The 18824-nt window shown below is 44.0% G+C and overlaps 1 protein-coding gene across 1 annotated transcript in view; it reads left to right on the top strand.

Annotated features, from left to right (window-relative positions):
* The window catches only part of IGFBP5 (insulin like growth factor binding protein 5), a 42229-nt gene extending 24474 nt beyond the window's left edge, over positions 1–17755 (top strand). Inside the window, exons 2-4 of the mRNA XM_082262170.1 lie at positions 13265–13476; positions 15188–15307; positions 17504–17755. Coding sequence (XP_082118296.1) covers positions 13265–13476; positions 15188–15307; positions 17504–17635 — 464 coding nt within the window. The 3' untranslated portion in view covers positions 17636–17755. The remainder of the gene's footprint in view (positions 1–13264; positions 13477–15187; positions 15308–17503) is intronic.
* The last annotated feature ends 1069 nt before the right edge of the window (positions 17756–18824 follow it).

Here is an 18824-nt window from a genome sequence, read left to right as displayed (position 1 = left end):
TTGGGTTTACAACCTCTTAAAACACCGTACTTTTGTTTTACCACTGCTATTCCTTTTTATATTGGCTTTTGAAATTTACAAATGCATCAATGTAAACATTGGTTGAAAGGTTTAGCACTGGGAAACACGTATTGAAAGCTAAAAAGTGCATTTTATATACAACTATAAAGTATAGATCCGACCAATTCAGGGCCAGTTTGTGAACTATGGATAAGGGGGTAGCACCTGCCCTCCTGTACAGGGCTCAGGCCCCATAAGTTTTTAACAGGGGGGGCACAGAGCAGCAGGAGTGGGCACAATTACTTCAACCTATCCTCCTGTGGCCCTCCCTGTGTTTATAGAGTTTCAGTCTGTGAATGAACAGGGAGCTTCTGTACAGAGTGCTTCCTGTTTGTTCACTATGTATCTGAGGCTGCAGAGAATGGATTGAGGAATCTGTGTCTTCCAATCTTTCTTTGTCTCAAGTGTCTGGGTTTTTTTTTTTTTTTTTTTTTAACCCCTGATATTTCACCAGTTTTCAAAAAAAAAAAAAAAAGTGAACAATAAAAGCTAAAATTGTAGAACAAAATGGGTTCATTCTCACAGATATTCTGGTTGCATCATAGGTGTGCGCAGCCTATTGCATTAGGGTGTGCACCCCAAAGCCCAAACGCATATCTGTGTGTATATACTGATGGTGCCAGTAGGGTAGAGATCGTGTCTGTAGTTTTATTTTTTTATTCTTTTTTACAACTTTTTTTTGTTGTTCGCCTAGTTAGGGAGCTTTGGTAAAATATCAGGGGTCTAAACAGGGGGAATCTGGACCACAAGGGGTGATTAGGGTGTGCCCAGGCACACCTGGCACACCCTGTGCGCACACGCCTATGGGTTGCATGGATGGAAGGGTGGTTTGTTCATGCGGCTGGAGACACCTGTTAGTCTTGGTTCACTGTTTCTCTCAGCTAGGCTGTATGGTGCCCCATGATTTCTAACAGCAGTCCTGCATCCATCTCAGGAGTGGGCAATAGAGGGTGGCTACGTTCTTATATACAGTGGGATATTTGAGAACGAACATAGCCACCCTCTAACAAAGTCAGATCACAGCAAAAAAAAAAAGGGATTTGGAGGAGGCAAAGAGCAATAGAAGGGACTTTTTATTAATATATACCTACTTGATTATAAGATTGGGGTAGATCCAGCCAAATGATGTTTATCGATTGTGAGCGTATGTGTGGGCCGAGTAGACCTCTGTCATATTAAGAATTAAGAATTGGTATATGATCTGCTTTTATGTTTTCACATTTAAACAAAGTTCATGCTTCTGTACCATTGCCTACATCCTCACAGTATCATGTATATATGGTAATGATTGTGTCCTTTGCTGCTGTCATTCCTTGACTGCTGAACCTTGCAGCTTGCTGCCAAGCCAGATGTCCCAGGCCTCTCCATATATCATGCCCTGTGGATGACCAATCGCTCCCATCCTGATTTTTTTGGTGGTTCCCTGTATGTTCTTTTAGAAGCCCACACTGCCCCGTGCGCACCTCTCAGCAAGGGTTCAAATAGGCATCAGTTTCCTATCCGCCGGCTCATCAAAAACCCGGAACGCGGGGAGGGGAAGATCGGCACGTCCGATGTACACATAGCCAAAATTAGCCTTGTATTTATAGACGGAGCAGACATGATATTATCTCTGAATAGTTGTTTGTAAACATTGCTGTTCTTTACTAAAAAAAAAAAAAAAAAAAAACAAGACCTCAAAAACCCCAAAATGGAAACCCAATTGCTAAAACACTTTTAACATGTCGTCCCAACGGCCATCGTAATTCTTAAATCTGCACATTATGTTGAAAGAATACTTGGTGATCCTGTTATGAATTTTCCTATTTAGGCATTTCTTATTATAGGATTGTAAGGGGGTTGGTGGCAGGTTGGGTGTTTGTGTCCTCCATGTTTCCCTCCTCGTTGGGTGCCAAGCAAGGGTAACATGAGAGGCCTACCCCGTGGTGGGTTCTTCTGGGCTAGGCTAGGCACAGCGTCCAACTGTACAGCGTCTCTATACTAAACATGGGTGATACTTTTACTTTGCAATGTCTTCATCAATGCCTTGGGAAAGGCTGAGGCCGCCGTGGGGGTAACACTGGACTTTTTCAGGTGTGCCTCTGCTGTTAGAGATGACCGTGCACCATGTACATTGCCCTGCAACTGTCCTCCAGTTAACTCCGTTCCCTGTGACAGTGTACACCTTCTTTCTGATCTGCATTTTGGAGGGTCATGCCAAGCTCTGTCCACATCCACCTGTCAGGCGTTTTCCACTACTACTCCCCAGTAGCAGAGTGGGCCCCAACATGCACTCTGCGCGGGCTCCACACATGCACTCAATTTAACTTTTGAGCTTCCGTACCTCTGTACAGGATGGGAACCTCTGCAATGTGAATCCACTCCCATTGCTCTGGAAGACAGACCGCTGGCGAAAGGAGTGCCACCAACATCTTCCTTTGCTGCTAGAGGCTCAGGCTGGACCACCTATAACTGGTACACGCTATCAAAAGGCCACTGTAAAACTTTGTTACCCTAAGTAACCACTTATGTCTTCACATTACTCCATTCCACCGATATCTTCATACCCCAAAGTGTTGGGACCCACTTGGTAAGCTATATGTGGTGGTTACAATTAACCCCTTTCAGCAACTTCAGACCAGGCAAGGACAACCTTTCAATGCTTTACTTAAAAAAAGTGCAAAATGAACATTCCAAAGTCCAACAAACAAGTGCAAGGTCTTTCCTGCATCCCTAACTACAGGCTCCTGCTACCCTGGCATGCATGCAAAGGTAAACTCCAAGCAATTACAGTCCTTCAGAGGCACTCTCATGAAGATTTAAGTCCTTCAGAGGCATTCTTCATTGCTGGTGTCTTTGGGATGAACCTCAGGTTCAGGAGTCTGTACATCCCGATAGTGATGGGAGATCACCACCTCCTTCTGCTCCTCGTGGGTACTCTTCTCTGTCCATCTCGATCTCAACTCATGCTGTCCATGGAGAAATTTCCAGAATTCTCCCCTACTACTTCCAGGGGCATCCTGGACCACTGTCCCCTATTTATAGGTCACAGGATTAGTGGGCTGGACACAGAAGCACCCGCCAAAAAGACGAAAGTACTGGGAAGGGCATTAACTCCTACCCTCCTGGCCTGGAGAGCATCTATATGACTAATTCAGCCTGGTTACAGGGTGACCATGCTTCAACACTGCAGTGTCTTAGCCAATAAGGAGGGAGAGACCTGGTTGAGCTTCTGCTCTCGTGCCCATCGCTGGATCAGGCTTGGGTAAGTATTAGGTGGGGCTGAGGTGGGAGCTTCACGTTAAGGGTTCTTACCTTCATGCAAAAAACCTTCAGCCTTTACAACCACTTTAAAGAGGAACTTCTTCTTTAGTTTTGGCCCTGCACCCTCTGTTACCACCATGCTTGTTAGTCTGGCAGATGTGCTGAACGGTTTTGCTTAACTTGCCCATTCTGCATGGGATGGGGTTTGGGGGGGGGGGGGATTCCACCAATGCACAAACATGCTGAGTGCTGGACTTCAATATCCGCTCAGTCTTTGAGCATGCCCTGGAAACATATGCAGATGCAGGACATGCAGATCTGCATGCCTAGAATCCTTAGAATCCTGTGGAAGGGGGATGGGGGGGGCAAACTCCATTCTCCCATAGGTTAGAAAGATGGAAGTGCTGTGTTGCATCACGAAAAAATTATATAAAGTTAAAAAAAAATCCAAATGTGAGGGGGAGGGGGCAGAGGAAGGTGTGAGGGTGAAGGTCCTGGTACAGACACCTAATTCTAGAGAACTAGCTTAGAAATCCCCATCATTTGCATGTCGGCAGCTCTCCCAGGTTCAGAGACACAATTCTTAGTTTGCTTCCCTAGACAGAAACATTTCTACCTTTCTGGAACTATAAGATCCTTGTTTTAGTTTCTTCTTTGTATCAAGACAAATATCCGTTGATCTGGGCTTACATTGTTACGCAGGATTACCCTACACTCGGCCTCTGGTTTAAATTTAAGAACTCTCCAGATTTCTCCCCCTGCTGTCTTGAACTCCTTAGCTGTCAGTAGCGCTGCTGTGCCTCAGATTTACAGCCCCTCTGGGAGAGTGTGGGTGAAACTATGCCGGGTCCCCCCATTTCATGAGCACGACCCCGCCAGAGAAAAGTCACATTGTTCCACACGCTGCCGTGAGACACACAATCCCCCCCCTTGTAAGTGACCTGGCCTGTATCAGCAATTACTGCTTGAATAGCATGGCCTGTTCAAGGCTCTTGTAATGCCAGACAAGCTTCTCCAAGAAATACCTGCCTTCTATATAAAGAAGGACTTAGCAAAGCTCTCGTTGTATCTGCAGTGGTCTTATCCCTCAATAGGCAGTCTACAAAGGGTCCTATAACCTCAATAGTCAGTCTACAGTGGTCTTATCCCTCAATAGTCAGTCTACAGTGGTCTTATCCCTCAATAGTCAGTCTACAGTGGTCTTATCCCTCAATAGGCAGTCTACAGTGGTCTTATCCCTCAATAGTCAGTCTACAGTGGTCTTATCCCTCAATAGGCAGTCTACAAAGGGTCCTATAACCTCAATAGTCAGTCTACAGTGGTCTTATCCCTCAATAGTCAGTCTACAAAGGGCCATATAACCTCAATAGGCAGTCTACAGTGGCCTTATAGCCTCAATGGGCAGTCTACAGTGGTCTTATCCCTCAATAGTCAGTCTACAAAGGGTCATATAACCTCAATAGTCAGTCTACAGTGGTCTTATCCCTCAATAGTCAGTCTACAGTGGTATTATAACCTCAATAGTCAGTCTACAGTGGTCTTATCCCTCAATAGTCAGTCTACAGTGGTCTTATCCCTCAATAGTCAGTCTACAAAGGGTCATATAACCTCAATAGGCAGTCTACAGTGGTCTTATCCCTAAATAGTCAGTCTACAAAGGGTCCTATAACCTCAATAGCAAATCCGCAGTGGTCTTATAACCTCAATTATCTGTCTACAAGTGTCTTATAACCTCCATAGTCATCCCAAAATTATGGAGTTTCTCACGGAGCTTCAAACCCAAGATATACATCTATTGCATGCATGGTATTGGTGCACACATACACTATATTGTCAAAAGTATTGGGACTTCTGCCTTTGCACACACACATGACCTTTTAATGGCATCCCAGTCTTAGTCCGTAGGGTTCAATATTGAGTTGGCCCACCCTTTGCAGCTATAACAGCTTCAACTCTTCTGGGAAGGCTGTCCACAAGGTTTAGGAGTGTGTCTAAGCGCGTTTGTGAGGTCATGCATGTGGACGAGAAGGCCTGGCCCGCATTCTCCACTGTAATTCATTCCAAGGGTGTTCTATCGGGTTGAGGTCAGGACTCTGTGCAGGCCAGTCAAGTTCCGCCACCCCAAACTCGCTCATCCATGTCTTTATTGATCTTGCTTTGTGCACAGGTGCGCAGTCATGTTGGAATAGGAGGGGGCCGTCCCCAAACTGTTCCCACAATGTTGGGAGCATGAAATTGTCCAAAATGTCTTGGTATGCTGGTGCCTTCAGCATTCCCTTCACTGGAACTAAGGGGCCAAGCCTAACCCCTGAATATCAACCCCACACCAGAATACTAATTCCACCAAATGATTTGGACTAGTGCACAAAGCAAGATCCATAAAGACATGGATGAGCGAGTTTGGGGTGGATGAACTTGAATAGCCTGCGCAGTCCTGACCTCAACCCGATAGAACACCTTTGGAATGAATTAGAGCGGAGACTGCTAGCCAGGCCTTCTTGTCCAACATCAGTGCCTGACCTCACAAATGTGCTTCTGGAAGAATGGTGTGGGGGAGCACTCTTTACCTCTGGAGCAAAAACGCTTTAATCTCCAAATCCGTAAAAGGTTTCTTCACACTAAGAGCTGTACAAATGTGGAATAAACTCCCTCAAGAGGTGGTTCTGTCCAGCTCAGTAGATTGCTTTAAAAAGGGCCTGGATTCTTTCCTAAATGTACATATCATAACTGGATACTAACATTTGTAGGTAAAGTTGATCCATGGAACATCCAATTGCTTCTTGGGGGATCAGGAAGGAATTTTTTTTTCCCCTGGTGGAGTAAATTGGATTATGCTTAGCTGGGATTTTTTGCCTTCCTCTGGATCAACTGTGGGTATAGGATTGTATATAATTTTAATTTTTTTTTTTTTCCCCCTTGGTTGAACCAGATGAACTTGTCTTTTTTTCTTTTTAACCAGACTAACTATGTAACAGGGCAGAGTGCAAGCAGCAGAAGCTCCAGTAGAGGCTTCAAGAAAAGGAGTTGGTCAGTGTTCCGTGCTAGTGATTTCTCCTGTGTGCATAGGACCAGTGCTGGGACAAGGTCATCCAGAGCCCGAGCAAATGTTCCAAACTGCTAAACCTTGAGACTGAATGAGGGTGCCTTCATCCCTACAGTAAACCATTGTGCCCCGGCGAAGTTGCCCCCTCCCGCCCATTCCTTGTCCTGGCCCTGCATAGGACCCACTCAGAGCTTGACCAGCATGTACCATGAAGAGGCACAGCAGCTTGATGCCTCTTTAATCCATGTATGCAGCAGTGTTTCTCAACCTTTCCTTTGTCAAGCCACCCTTTTAAAATTCTGCAAAATTTCGAAGCACACCATTCTAATAAAATGTAAAAAAAAAAGAAATAGTTTTTACATAATGCAAATACTTAACCACTTTACCACCGGAGGATTTTGCTGTCTTACGTTTGGGCCACTTTTTGTGATTCGGCACTGTGCGACTTTAACTGACAATTGCGCGGTCATGCAATGCCATACCCAAACAAAATTTACATCCTTTTTTTTCCCACAAACAGAGCTTTCTTTTGGTGGTATTTGATCATCTGTGCGATTTCTACTTTTTGCGCTATAAACAAAAAAAGAGGGACAATTTTGGAAAAATAACAATATTTTTCAAATTTTTTTATATGAAATTCCCCCCCCCCCCAAAAAAAAATGTAAAAATCAAAATTATTTTATCATTTTAGGCCAATTTGTTTTCTGCTACATATTTTTGGTAAAAAAAATCGCAATAAGCGTATTTTGATTGGTTTGCGCAAAAGTTATTGCGTTTACTAACTAAGGGAAAGATTTCTGTAGTTTTTTGGTGGTGTTTTATTTTTTTTTTTTTTTTGCGGGATTGCAACATTGCGGCGGACAGATTGGACCCTTGACTGACATTTTTGACACTTTTGAGGGTACCGGTGACATTACTACAGTAATCAGTGCTATAAATATGCACTGTTACTGTAAAAATGACACTGGCACGGAAGGGGTTAATTTTTATTGGTGATCAATGGGTTAATGTATGCCTGGTGCTTACTGACGTGTGTGGGGGGAGGGGACTGTGTGACACAGGCACAGATCGCATGTTCAGCTATGCTGAACCCTGCAATCTGACCCTGCCTGTCACTTAGGAGATCCGCCCACTTTGTTTACACAAGCGGGCGAATCTCCACACTCGATTCCCCGACGATCGGGGAAGAGCGGCGGTGATCACCGCCGCTCCTCCCCTGGCCCAACTCCCGCTGTGACTGAATACAGCGGGAGAGAATGGGAATGGGGAATGTCTGGCGACGTAGGTCTACGTCGCCAGACGTTATCTAGCCACTTTGCCGCAGTAGAGCTCTAGTGAGCAGCGGTAAAGTGGTTAAAGACAACCCTACGTTAGAGGCGATTTATTCTTCCAAAGCAAATACACCTTTTTACACTGGTACTGACTAGTATTCTAATGTTTCTCTTCTCCCTTCGTTTCTCTTACTCGCTCACCTAATGTGACCCCAGTGCCGACTGGGACGGGCAGGGGAGGGGCAAACAAGATGTGCAGGTGACGTCATCGGTGGTTAGAACATCCGTGGTTAGAAGGTTGTGACGTTGCACTATCTGTAACTAAACGGCAGGTTTGATCCACCCACTGGCCTGAATACAATTATTTGGCAATTTTTAAGAATTTTGGCAAGGCACCCATGAAGAAACCTGGAGGCACCCCAGGGTGCCTGAGCACACTGGTTAAAAAAGGTTGGTATACAGAGAGGGAAAAAAAAGACTGTTAGTAGGGTTTACTCTTTTATGTAATAAACAAGCAAAAAATTGGGGGAGCAAACCCTGAACATGTATATCTAAACCCGGTGCAGCTATGAACCAAGCGACCTGTATATTAAAAAAGAATAGCGCACACATGCAAAAGAAATGACTATCAAATATGGAGACAATCCATAAATAAAAATGGGGATTTGGTCCCACCATATGGCCATATCGTGCTCAAGCCCACCACTACGTCAAAGTACCCCATTGTCAGTGGGTCCTACACTATCCATAAAAAAGGGGTGAACCCACTGACAATGGGGTACTTTGACGTAGTGGTGGACTTGAGCACGATATGGCCATATGGTGGGACCAAATCCCCATTTTTATTTATGGATTGTCTCCATATTTGATAGTCATTTACCCTTTTATGGCCTGATGACTATTGTCACCTGGTCTGAAGTGAGGGAAAATCCAAGATTTTAAGTAGTCCCCAGAACGGGAATAGAGAGAAATCCTCCATTGGGAACACTTGTTCCAGTGACAACTGACTAAAAGGGGTAAAACCTCTAAATTCTAAACTGTAATTAAGGTTTAGACTCTACAAACAAGTCAGCAAACTCTTCTATTGACAGACAGACCTCCAGCTAGTAAGTCTGAGCAGCTGTCGTCCTTTCACTGCCGTCCAGGTGGCTCATTTAGGAATGACTTTCTGTTTACTTAGCCATCCTCTTCTAGTGTCCTCTTGGATCCAATCTGTTCCTGCCCATCTAGAGGTCCACTGCCTCGTAACGTATTAGTGAACCGTCTAATCCCAGCTGTAGACACTATTGTTGAACCTGCACAGCCATAGATGGCTAGGCCAATTGTGAGGGGGCTGTGATTGCATTTTTTTTTTTGAAAAAAAGGTGGGGGGAGAGCGGTGGTAATTTAGTTGGTCAGAGAAATTGATAGTCATGGGGGTTGGGCCAGTGTCACAGGTCTTTTCAACAGTATTGAATAGCTGACAGCAAGGTCACAGTGATGCCTTAAAAGGACAGACGGTTTGGATCATGGGTTTGAGATGCAGCTATCTGCCTAGTAACAGTAGGGTTTGTTCCTGGCTAGACTTCTCTATAATAATTCACCTATGCATGTTTAATGTGAACATAAAATGCAGTTGCCAAAGCATTCTAGGAAAACTGGCAATACATATTCCCAAGCTGAACCTACAGGGCCCCGGGGCAAGAAATTATTGGCGCTTTTCCACTGCATGGAACCGTAACGGTTCGGCAAGCTTTTGTGCTTTTCCACTGCTGGTACCGCATGGTATAGGGTCGGAACGGTTCGGTACGGTATAGGTTTGCTTTTCCACTGCATGGAACCGAACGGTACGGTACGGTACGGCTCTGAAAAAACAGTACCTACTCGATTGTGGTTCCAACAGGTACCAAACTGGTACCATATCCCACAATCCTTTGCATGCAGTCACTGATTGGTCAGAGAATCCCACCCACCCCGTTGTTATCCCACCCACTTAACTTTAGTACTAATTTAGTGGAAAAGCAAACCTATACCGTACCGTACCGAACCGTTCCGACACTATACCATGCGGTACCAGCAGTGGAAAAGCAAACCGGGCCGAGTAGAGCCGAGCCGGTACGAGCCGGTACTTGCAGTGGAAAAGTGCCATAAGTGGGCTCCCCCTGACCACCAGGGCCTTTTCAATGGGTGCCGTGTTAAGAAAATGCAACTTAAGTCACAGGCACAACAAAAGGTTCCTGCGCTACTGTTCTGGGACTTTGTTGCAATTTGAATGCCATAGACTGCAAATGAAATCACAAAAGTCGCAAGCCAGTCTCAAGGAAATCGCAAGCAAGTTGCAAGGAAATTAAAGGAGCTAGTTGCACGACTTTGGGGTTGCAGCAGTGTGAACCAAGCTTTACGGTCCCGCCACAGGACCATTTCACGTGTTATGCAGCGGGCCCCCTTCCTGCTGTCGTTGGGGACCACCCTCACTGTGGCGGAATGTCGGGGCCCAGTTGCGACCTTTAAAACCCTGGTAGTTCCGCCACTGCGTATTCCTTGCATGCCATTTTGTTTTCATCCTACCTGGTGGAACAATTGATGGGCCCTTGCTTGAAGCATGATAGTTTGCAATATTGAAGGGCTGGTTGGAAAGCTTGATGTCCGGACTAGTCGTAATTTGGGGACCCCTCCCTTTTTTTTGCATTCCTAGAACATTGTCCAAGGACGTCAGGAAAAAAAAAATTCCCCAGGTGGGACATAGCAATATAGACTCGAGAGGTACTTCCAAAGCTAAAGGAGAGAATTTTTGGCTTTAGGTGGTACACTTATGCTGCCATATTTGCCCATCAATGGGCAGGCGCAAGTTCCTCTCTTCCAGCAATAGGAAATATAATATTCTATCCTGCCTGTGAATTGTTAGCTCAGCTGTCAGTTGAGGCATGGGAATGTACTGTATAGCACAGCCCTTGTCACTAAAGAGGGATATGTCCATGTTTTTGCGCCCCCTGGAGGAGAGGGTGTTAAGGGGTGTCAGGTACAGACTTTGCACCAAGTCCCTGCTAGCATGTAATGCAGTGCAACTAGGACTTGGGAGGAAGTCATTCTTGACCTCACTGTAGATCATGGGTGTCCAACCTTTTGGCTTCTCTGGGCCACATTGAGTGTAGAGAAATTTTCTCGGGCCGAATATAAAATATACACTATAGTTAAGGTATACAAGTAATAAAACGCCGCCGCACCTTTCCCGCATTGCCGCGCCCCCCCCCCCCCCAGCACTAATTTAACACAACTAGAGGATGATCCCTTCCAAGGCAGCATCTGCCTACAGTTAGTTGGAAGCCGCTGTGGCCATGCCCCCGACCTGCATTCCTTCCTCACCAGCAAAAAAAAAATTGTCAGGGGGCAGTGGGCCGCATTGCCTGCGGTTCCAGGCCGCATGCGGCCCCCGGGCCGCAGGTTGTACATGCCTGCTGTAGATACTGGTATCAACCCTGTGGAGGAGACCATGAGAATCCACTGCTTAACTTTTTTCTTTATTTTTTTGGATACTTATATTATAGGTTCCAATTTTTTTCTTAAGCTCCAACTTTCTGTAATCCTATATATTTTTTTTTTTTTCTCTCCTCTATAAACGAGTTCTTTGTCCAAAGAGATTGCAAAGTTCACCCATTTTGTGACTTCTTGTCCAGCTAGAGGTCAGCAATAGGCCATTTAAATGGACACCAGCACATTGCCGTAATCATGGCTTGCTGAGGACCGAACGCTAAATGTCTCTAAAACTGGGTATCGTGGACCCTCAGCTGTTGACCAATGAGCTCCAGTATGTGCCATGTGAAGCTGCAGTGCTTAGCTTCCACTTTGCAATTTGTGCTGGAAGAATGACATCTGGAAGGTGACTGGTTGGTTGGGTAGTGTGTGTGTTTTTTTTTTTTTTTTTGTACAAGCAAGCCCATTGTGTTCTTAATGGTAGTGTCATTATTAGTGCAGTTTTTGAAAATATTAGGCTGTGTCTCCCCCTACTGGCGATCATGAATAGTGGTTGAGAGTCAAAATAATTTTCAGGGCCATGGAATGCATAGTTCTTTGACATCAGTCCCTGGGGAAGAATAGGGGGGGGGGGATATAATTACTGCTCTGCAGCCGAATTGTATTTTACAGGATTGACAACATTACGTAAATTGTAATTTTATATTTTTACTAAAGTGACCAAAACTGCTTTCCACTTCTGTAAGTGTGAGTGACGTCATTCCTCAACAAATATCTCTCTCTATTTAAAGTGATGACATCTTTACACTCTCTCTATACAGTAATATTATACAGTGATGACATCACTGCTATCTGTGCTCTATATACAGTCATATTGTACAGTGATGACATCACTGCTCATGTTTACAGTGACAAAATTACGATCCGCCATATACAACCATATTTCCAGTGGTGTCATCGCTACTTTTATATACAGGTTCTACTTGCAGCGGGGACATACATATAGGTTATGTTGACGCCACTAAACTTCATAAGCCGCCATGATTGCCGCAGTGACATCACTGCTCTCAATATACAGATTAAACTTTACAGTGGTGACCTCTCTGAACTACATATACAGCTAGATTTACAGTATTGAAATCCCTGCTCTACATATTAAATTAGTTACAGTAGTGACATCAGTATTTTTAATATGTTATATTTACAGTGGTGGCATCACTGTTCTCCACATGCTGTACAGCCATATTTACAGTGGCAAAACCACTGTTCTTCATATAGAGGCATATTTACAGTGGTGACATCACTACTTTGTTATATACAAGTTATGCTCTCCATATACAGGTTTAGTGGGGACTTCATTGAACTTCATATGCATCTATATTTACAGTATTGACCTCACTGCTCTCCATATTTATATTTTACAGTGGTGGCATCACTACTATTATACAGGTTACACTTACAGTAGTTAAGTCCCTGTTTCATATGCAGCCGTATTTACAGTGGTGATACCACTGCTCTCCACACACATACACCATATTTACAGTGGTGACATCACTACTAGCAATATATCTGTACAGGTTACATTTACAGCAGTTTCATCCCCTTTTCCAAATACAGCCATGTTTACAGTGGTGGCATCACTGTTCTCCATATGCATCCATATTTAGAGTGACGGCATCCCTGTTCTCCATATGCATCCATATTTACAGTGGCGGCATCCCTGTTCTCCATGTGTACCCATATTTAGAGTGGTGGCATCCCTGTTCACCATGTTCACCCATATTTACAGTGGCGGCATCACTGTTCTCCATGTGCATCCTCATTTACAGTGGTGGTATCACTGTTCTCCATACGCACCCATATTTATAGTGGCTGCATCCCTGTTCTCCATGTGCATCCATATTTATAGTGGCAGTATCACTGTTCTCCATGTGCATCCATATTTACAGTGGTGGTATCACTGTTATCCATCTGCGCCCATATTTACTGCAGTGACATTCCAAATATGTTCTGATTTATAGCCTCCCTTATTTATTATAGCCTCCCATATTTATTATAGCCTCCCATATTTATTAGCATGAAGTACAGCTGTATGTTTTGAATTGTAGAACATTTAAATACATTTAGTTCCCTTTTAAGGAATGGTTTTGTCAATTGTGTCATCTCACAAGGACTAAAAGTTTCCAATCTCTTGTAGAGCGAGAGTCCAGGGAGGAAGACCCGACTACTTCAGAGACAGAAGAAACCTACCCGACAAAGCCACGCAAAAGAGGCCAAGCGGTCTCGGATCACAAAGCCATCGCCCTGAACAACTTCCGTCAGAAAATAAAGTCTGCCTCCAGGATCGTGTCTGTGGAGAACAAAGGCCAGACTCACTCTTCACCCGAGTACAGCATCGAGTCGGAGATGGTGAGCGAAGGTGTCAATGACTGACTGGTTGAAGAACATATGACCGGTCAAATGCTTGTGTGTTTTTTTTTATTTTTTTTTATTAGTTTTGTTTCGTTTTTTGACGGTAGATGTCAATAGAAGGGTCCAATCAAATTCTGCTGCTTGCAATCAACTTTTCTGTCCCCTTTTCAGTCTGTGTCTTGTGTACCTTTCCCATTTGACACCATTCAGTGTGGTTTGACCTACCTACATAGAGCCGCTATGGGTTTTTTAGAAAATCGTCTGAGACCAGCCATCCGGACAGCTGCTGGGAGTATTGCTTACTCCCACCAGCCACAATCTGGCCCCCCTAAAGCCTGAAGGACAGTTATAGTACAAAAATATAATACCGTGATATACATGCCATCATCCCCAATAGTAGAACAAAAAAAGGAGGCACAAAGACCAAGAGAGGTCCAGAAAAGCGGGACTATATCGGCATGTGTATGGTTGGAGGGATGCAATCACAACACCACTATATAAAAAACATATACAACTTTATTGCCATATGGTTAAAACAAAAATGACATTACAAAATAATAGACATATTAAAATACATGGATCCGTGATTACTATATGCTTGTGATGGATACAAATATACCACACCAACGGATCTCAATGTATGTGCAGTCTAGCGGTCCCTGAAAAACCAACGCGTTTCACAATTGTAGCTTCGTCAGGGTACTAAAAAGACCAAAAAGATGCTGCACTGTAGATAAGGCAGACAGGAGAACCACACTCTTGTGCAGGCGTCGGGAGCCCTTTAAAGTGGACCAATGTCAATGGTGGGGAATAAATTTCATATTGGAGGCAAAATAAGCCCCCACACGAAAAATAAGGGCTGATTATGTTTGAGTACCAGGGAAGTCTCTGAATATATATCATAGGCAATAATGAATTAGATCCTCACTGGTCACATATGGAAAGGTGTACCAGCCACCATGGATTCTTTCAATCCTATGACTTTGGAACCAGAAGGACCAGAAAGCCTATTGGCGCTTTTCCACTGCATGGAACCGAACGGTACGGCTCGCTTTTGTGCTTTTCCACTGCTGGTACGGTGTAGGAACGGTTCGGTACGGTACGGCGGCGCTTTTCCACTGAATGGAACCGAACGGTACGGCTCTCTAAAACAGTACCACCTCGATTGTGGTTCCAAGAGGTACCATACCCGGTACCATATCCCACAATCCTTTGCATGCAGTCACTACTAGCCACTGATTGGTCAGAGAATCGTTGTTATCCCACCCACTTAACTTTAGTACTTCTTTAGTGGAAAAGCAAACCGTACCGAAACCGTTCCAACACCGTACCATGCGGTACCAGCAGTGGAAAAGCAAACCGGGCCAAGCAGGGCCGAGTAGAGCCGAGCCGGTACTTGCAGTGGAAAAGTGGCAACAGTGTCCTGTTAGGGACTCAAGAATACAGAGCCCGGCAAAATTAAAGCACCATCCCACCTCGCCGCACAGCATCTCCAGTGTGTACTGCCTCCTAAAGGACAGTTATCTGGCACTTTGTTTAAAAAGTTTGGTGACCCCCCCCCCCCCCACCCCTTTGCTAAACCTTTCACACTGTATTGAAAAATAAAAAATAAAATTCTGTCTACAACTTGACATTGAAGTGAAAAGCTAGAAAAATGAACTTCCTCTTGCTACAATGACTAAGAATCCATACTTTTTTTTCTTCTCAGGGTCCTTGCCGTAGACAGATGGAGACCGTTATGCAGGATATGAAGATGTCTCATCGCGTGTACCCAAGGACATTCTATATTCCCAACTGTGACCGTAAAGGATTCTTCAAAAGGAAACAAGTAAGAACATCTCCAACAATGTCACAGACTTGGATATATCAACCTAACATACAAGTATCAACAACAAAGGACTTTTGCCTTTACTTTGATTAGTGATATTGAAAAGTATCTGTACACAAGCCTGGTTTTGTGGAAAGGTCACCTAGGTGAGGGCCTAGGGCTGAAAGATTTCAGGTGGGTGTGGAGGGGTGGCAGACCGTCTCGCATTTCATTATTTTCCACCTCTGTTGTAGTAAGTCTTTGAGATGAAAACAAATGTTTGAACGTTAAGTAGTAGGTGTCTCCTTCTTTGGTTGGGGGGGTTGGCAGGTGTTTGATCCTCATTGGGTCTACTCTGTTGTCCGAGTACCTTGTTTTGAGTTCCACCTCCTCCCCCACCCCATCTCGGCCTTACGACATTTAAAAAAAGCTAAGTATGTTAGTATATTTTTATGGAAACCTTGCAATTAAATACACTGCTCAAAAAATTAAAGGCACACTTTTTAATCCGAGTATAGCATCAAGTCAGTTAAACTTGCGGGATATTGAGCTCCTCAGTTAGGTATTAGAGGGGATTGCTAACCAGTTTCAGGTGCTTTGGTGTTAACAACAGATCCACTGGATGGGCAACAATGAGATGACCTCCAAAACAGGAATGGTTTTACAGGTGGAGGCCACTGACCCCTTTTTTTCCCCCTACTCATCTTTTCTGACTGTTTTTCACTAGTTTGGCATTTGGCTAGGGTCAGTGTCACTTCTGGTTGCATGATGGACCATATAGAGGTTGCACAGGCAGTGCAACTCCTCCAGGATGGCATATCAATGCGTGCCATTGCCAGAAGGTTTGCTGTGTCTCCCAGCACAGTCACAGGAGCATGAAGGAGAATCCAGGAGACAGGCAGTTACTCTAGAAGAGTTGGACAGGGCAGTAGAAGATTCTTAACCCATCAGCAGGACCGGTATCTGCTCCTTTGTGCAAAGAGGAACAGGATGAGAATTGTCAGAGCCTTCAAAACTACCTTCAGCAGGCCAATGGTGTGAATATCTCTGACCAAACAATCAGAAACAGACTTCATGAGGGTGACCCGAGGGCCAGACGTCCTCTAGTAGGCCCTGTGCTCACTGCCCATGCTCACTGCTGTGCCGTTGAACATTAGAATTGGCAGGTCCGCCACTGGCGCCCTGTGCTTTTCACAGATGAGAGCAGGTTCACCCTGAGCACGTGACAGACATGAAAGGGTCTGGAGAGGCTGTGGAGAAAGATATGCTGCCTGTAACATCGTTCAGCATGACCGGTTTAGTGGTGGGTCAGTGATGGTCTGGGGGGGGGGGGGGCATATCCATGGAGGGACACACAGACCTCTACAGGCTAGACAATGGCACCCTGACTGCCATTGGGTATTGGGATGAAGTCCCTGGACCCATTTTCCGAGCCTACGCTGGTGGAGTGGATCCTGGGTTCCTCCTGGTGCACGACAAAGCCCGGCCTTATGTGGTGAGAGTATGCCGCCAGTTCCAGGAGGGTGAAGGATATGATACCATTGAATGGTCCTCATGCTCGCCTAACCTAAACCCAATAGAACACCTCTGGGACATTATGTTTCGGACCATCCGACGATGCCAGGTTGCTCCTCAGTCTGTTCAGGAGCTCCGAGATGCCCTGGTCCAGATCTGGGAGGAAGTACCCCAGGACACCATCCGTCGTCTCATTAGGAGCATGCCCTGACATTGTCCAGCATGCATACAAGCACGTGGGGGGCCATACAAACTACTGAGTACCATTTTGAGCTCCTGCAATGAAATTTCTGAAAAATGGACTAGTGTGCTGCATCATTTTTTCACTTAGATTTTCGGGGTGTCTTTGATTTCAGCCCTCTGTAGGGTGATAATTTTCATTTCCATCAAACTATGTGATATCCTTTTTGTTCCTAACACATTACCCAGTCCATGCCATTATAGATATCCAGCATATTTTTCCTCATTGAGATCTGATGTGTTTTCAAAGTATTCCTTTAATTTAATTTTTGTGAGCAGTGTAGATGTCCCTGTATTATGCTCCCTCAATGTGGATACTTGGAGAACCTATATATATTTTTTTTTTTTAATTCCAAAACATTTGCAGATTGAGATTCAGAATTTTTAGTATTAACGTTTATGTAACGATTTCCATTCAGAAGGTCCATTTTCTTAAAATTATTTTTTTTTTTTCCCTGACAGTGCAAGCCCTCCAGAGGTCGCAAGCGTGGGATCTGCTGGTGCGTAGATAAATACGGACTTAAGCTTCCCGGAAGCGATTATGCCACCGGTGACCTGCAGTGCCACAGCTTCGACAGCAGCAACATCGAATGATCCTGCCGCGATCTCAGTAATCCTAAGACGGCCCAGGTGGACACGATCACTCTTGTTTTTTGTTACATGTTCCTGGGAAATCCAGAGGAATTTTTTTTTTTTTTTTTCCCTTTTTTTTTTTTTTTTAATAATTTTTTTTTTTTTTTTTCCTCATCTCATCGGCAATGGAAAAAAAAAATATTGAACACTTCAGAAGCTGAAACAAAATAAAGACAATGATGAAGAAGCTGAGGAAAGGTGAACTTCTGTTGAATAAAAAATTAAACGGAGTGAAGCTTGAGGCAACGGAAAAAAGTGAAATTTTAAAAAGTTGAGGCGTTTCCGTTTTTGAGAATCTGTTGCGTTTTTGAATATTTTTATTTTTTGACAAGGGGGGAAACTCCCTGTAAGCTTTTCTTGGCTCCATGCTGTTCTTGTGTTTTTTTTTTTTTGTTTTTTTTAATCGTCTGACTGAGGAAGGTGACAGCGTATCTAAAACTTTAGAGAAAATGTATGTTCTGTTGTAAAAAAAAAAAAAAAAAAAATTGTCAAGCATTTGGGGGCTTAATCAAAAGTCCTTTGAAAGAGAGCTTGTCAACGCAGACAGACATTTCCTGCCCTCCCAGTCGGTGTCGACAAACTGAAAGTCATGGAGAATGAATGTTGATGAAAATGAACCAAGAGGTCGGATCTTGGTTTAGTTTTCACTGACTGACTGAAGGCCTAGAAATAAGTTTTACCTGTCACTTTAATTTCAATTTTTTTTTTTTTTTTTTCCAGTTATTTTTGGGACAGGGCACAGGACACTTGTAACAATGCACTCCATGAAACGAATAATGCTTAATGAACAGTGGCAGCACTTTCTCTTTTCATAATTTTAATTTTCTCGTTGTGTTGACTCTGTGTCAATCAAGGCATGGTTTTAAAGAAACTTGACCGAATTCTCTACACGACAGCTTGTTTTCAGACCTTGGAGGTGTGACACCATTTTTTGCTTGAGTACTTCTTTCAAGCTGGGTGTGCAGATTCACCTTGTAACGCTCTTGATTACTTTATCTGACAGCAGAAAGTCCTTTTTTTTGGATTAATTGCTGAGAAGCTGTGACTTAATTTTTTTATTTTTTTTACATCTTGTAATATTTTTTTTTTTTTTTTTTTTTGCTTTTCTTTATTCTGCCTCCATTTTGCAGATAATTAAATAACCGCTCCC

This window comes from Pelophylax lessonae (genome assembly GCF_965119305.1).
Source record: "Pelophylax lessonae genome assembly, chromosome: 6".
NCBI classification, from domain to species: domain Eukaryota; kingdom Metazoa; phylum Chordata; class Amphibia; order Anura; family Ranidae; genus Pelophylax; species Pelophylax lessonae.
This window is presented reverse-complemented; position numbering and strand designations above follow the sequence as displayed.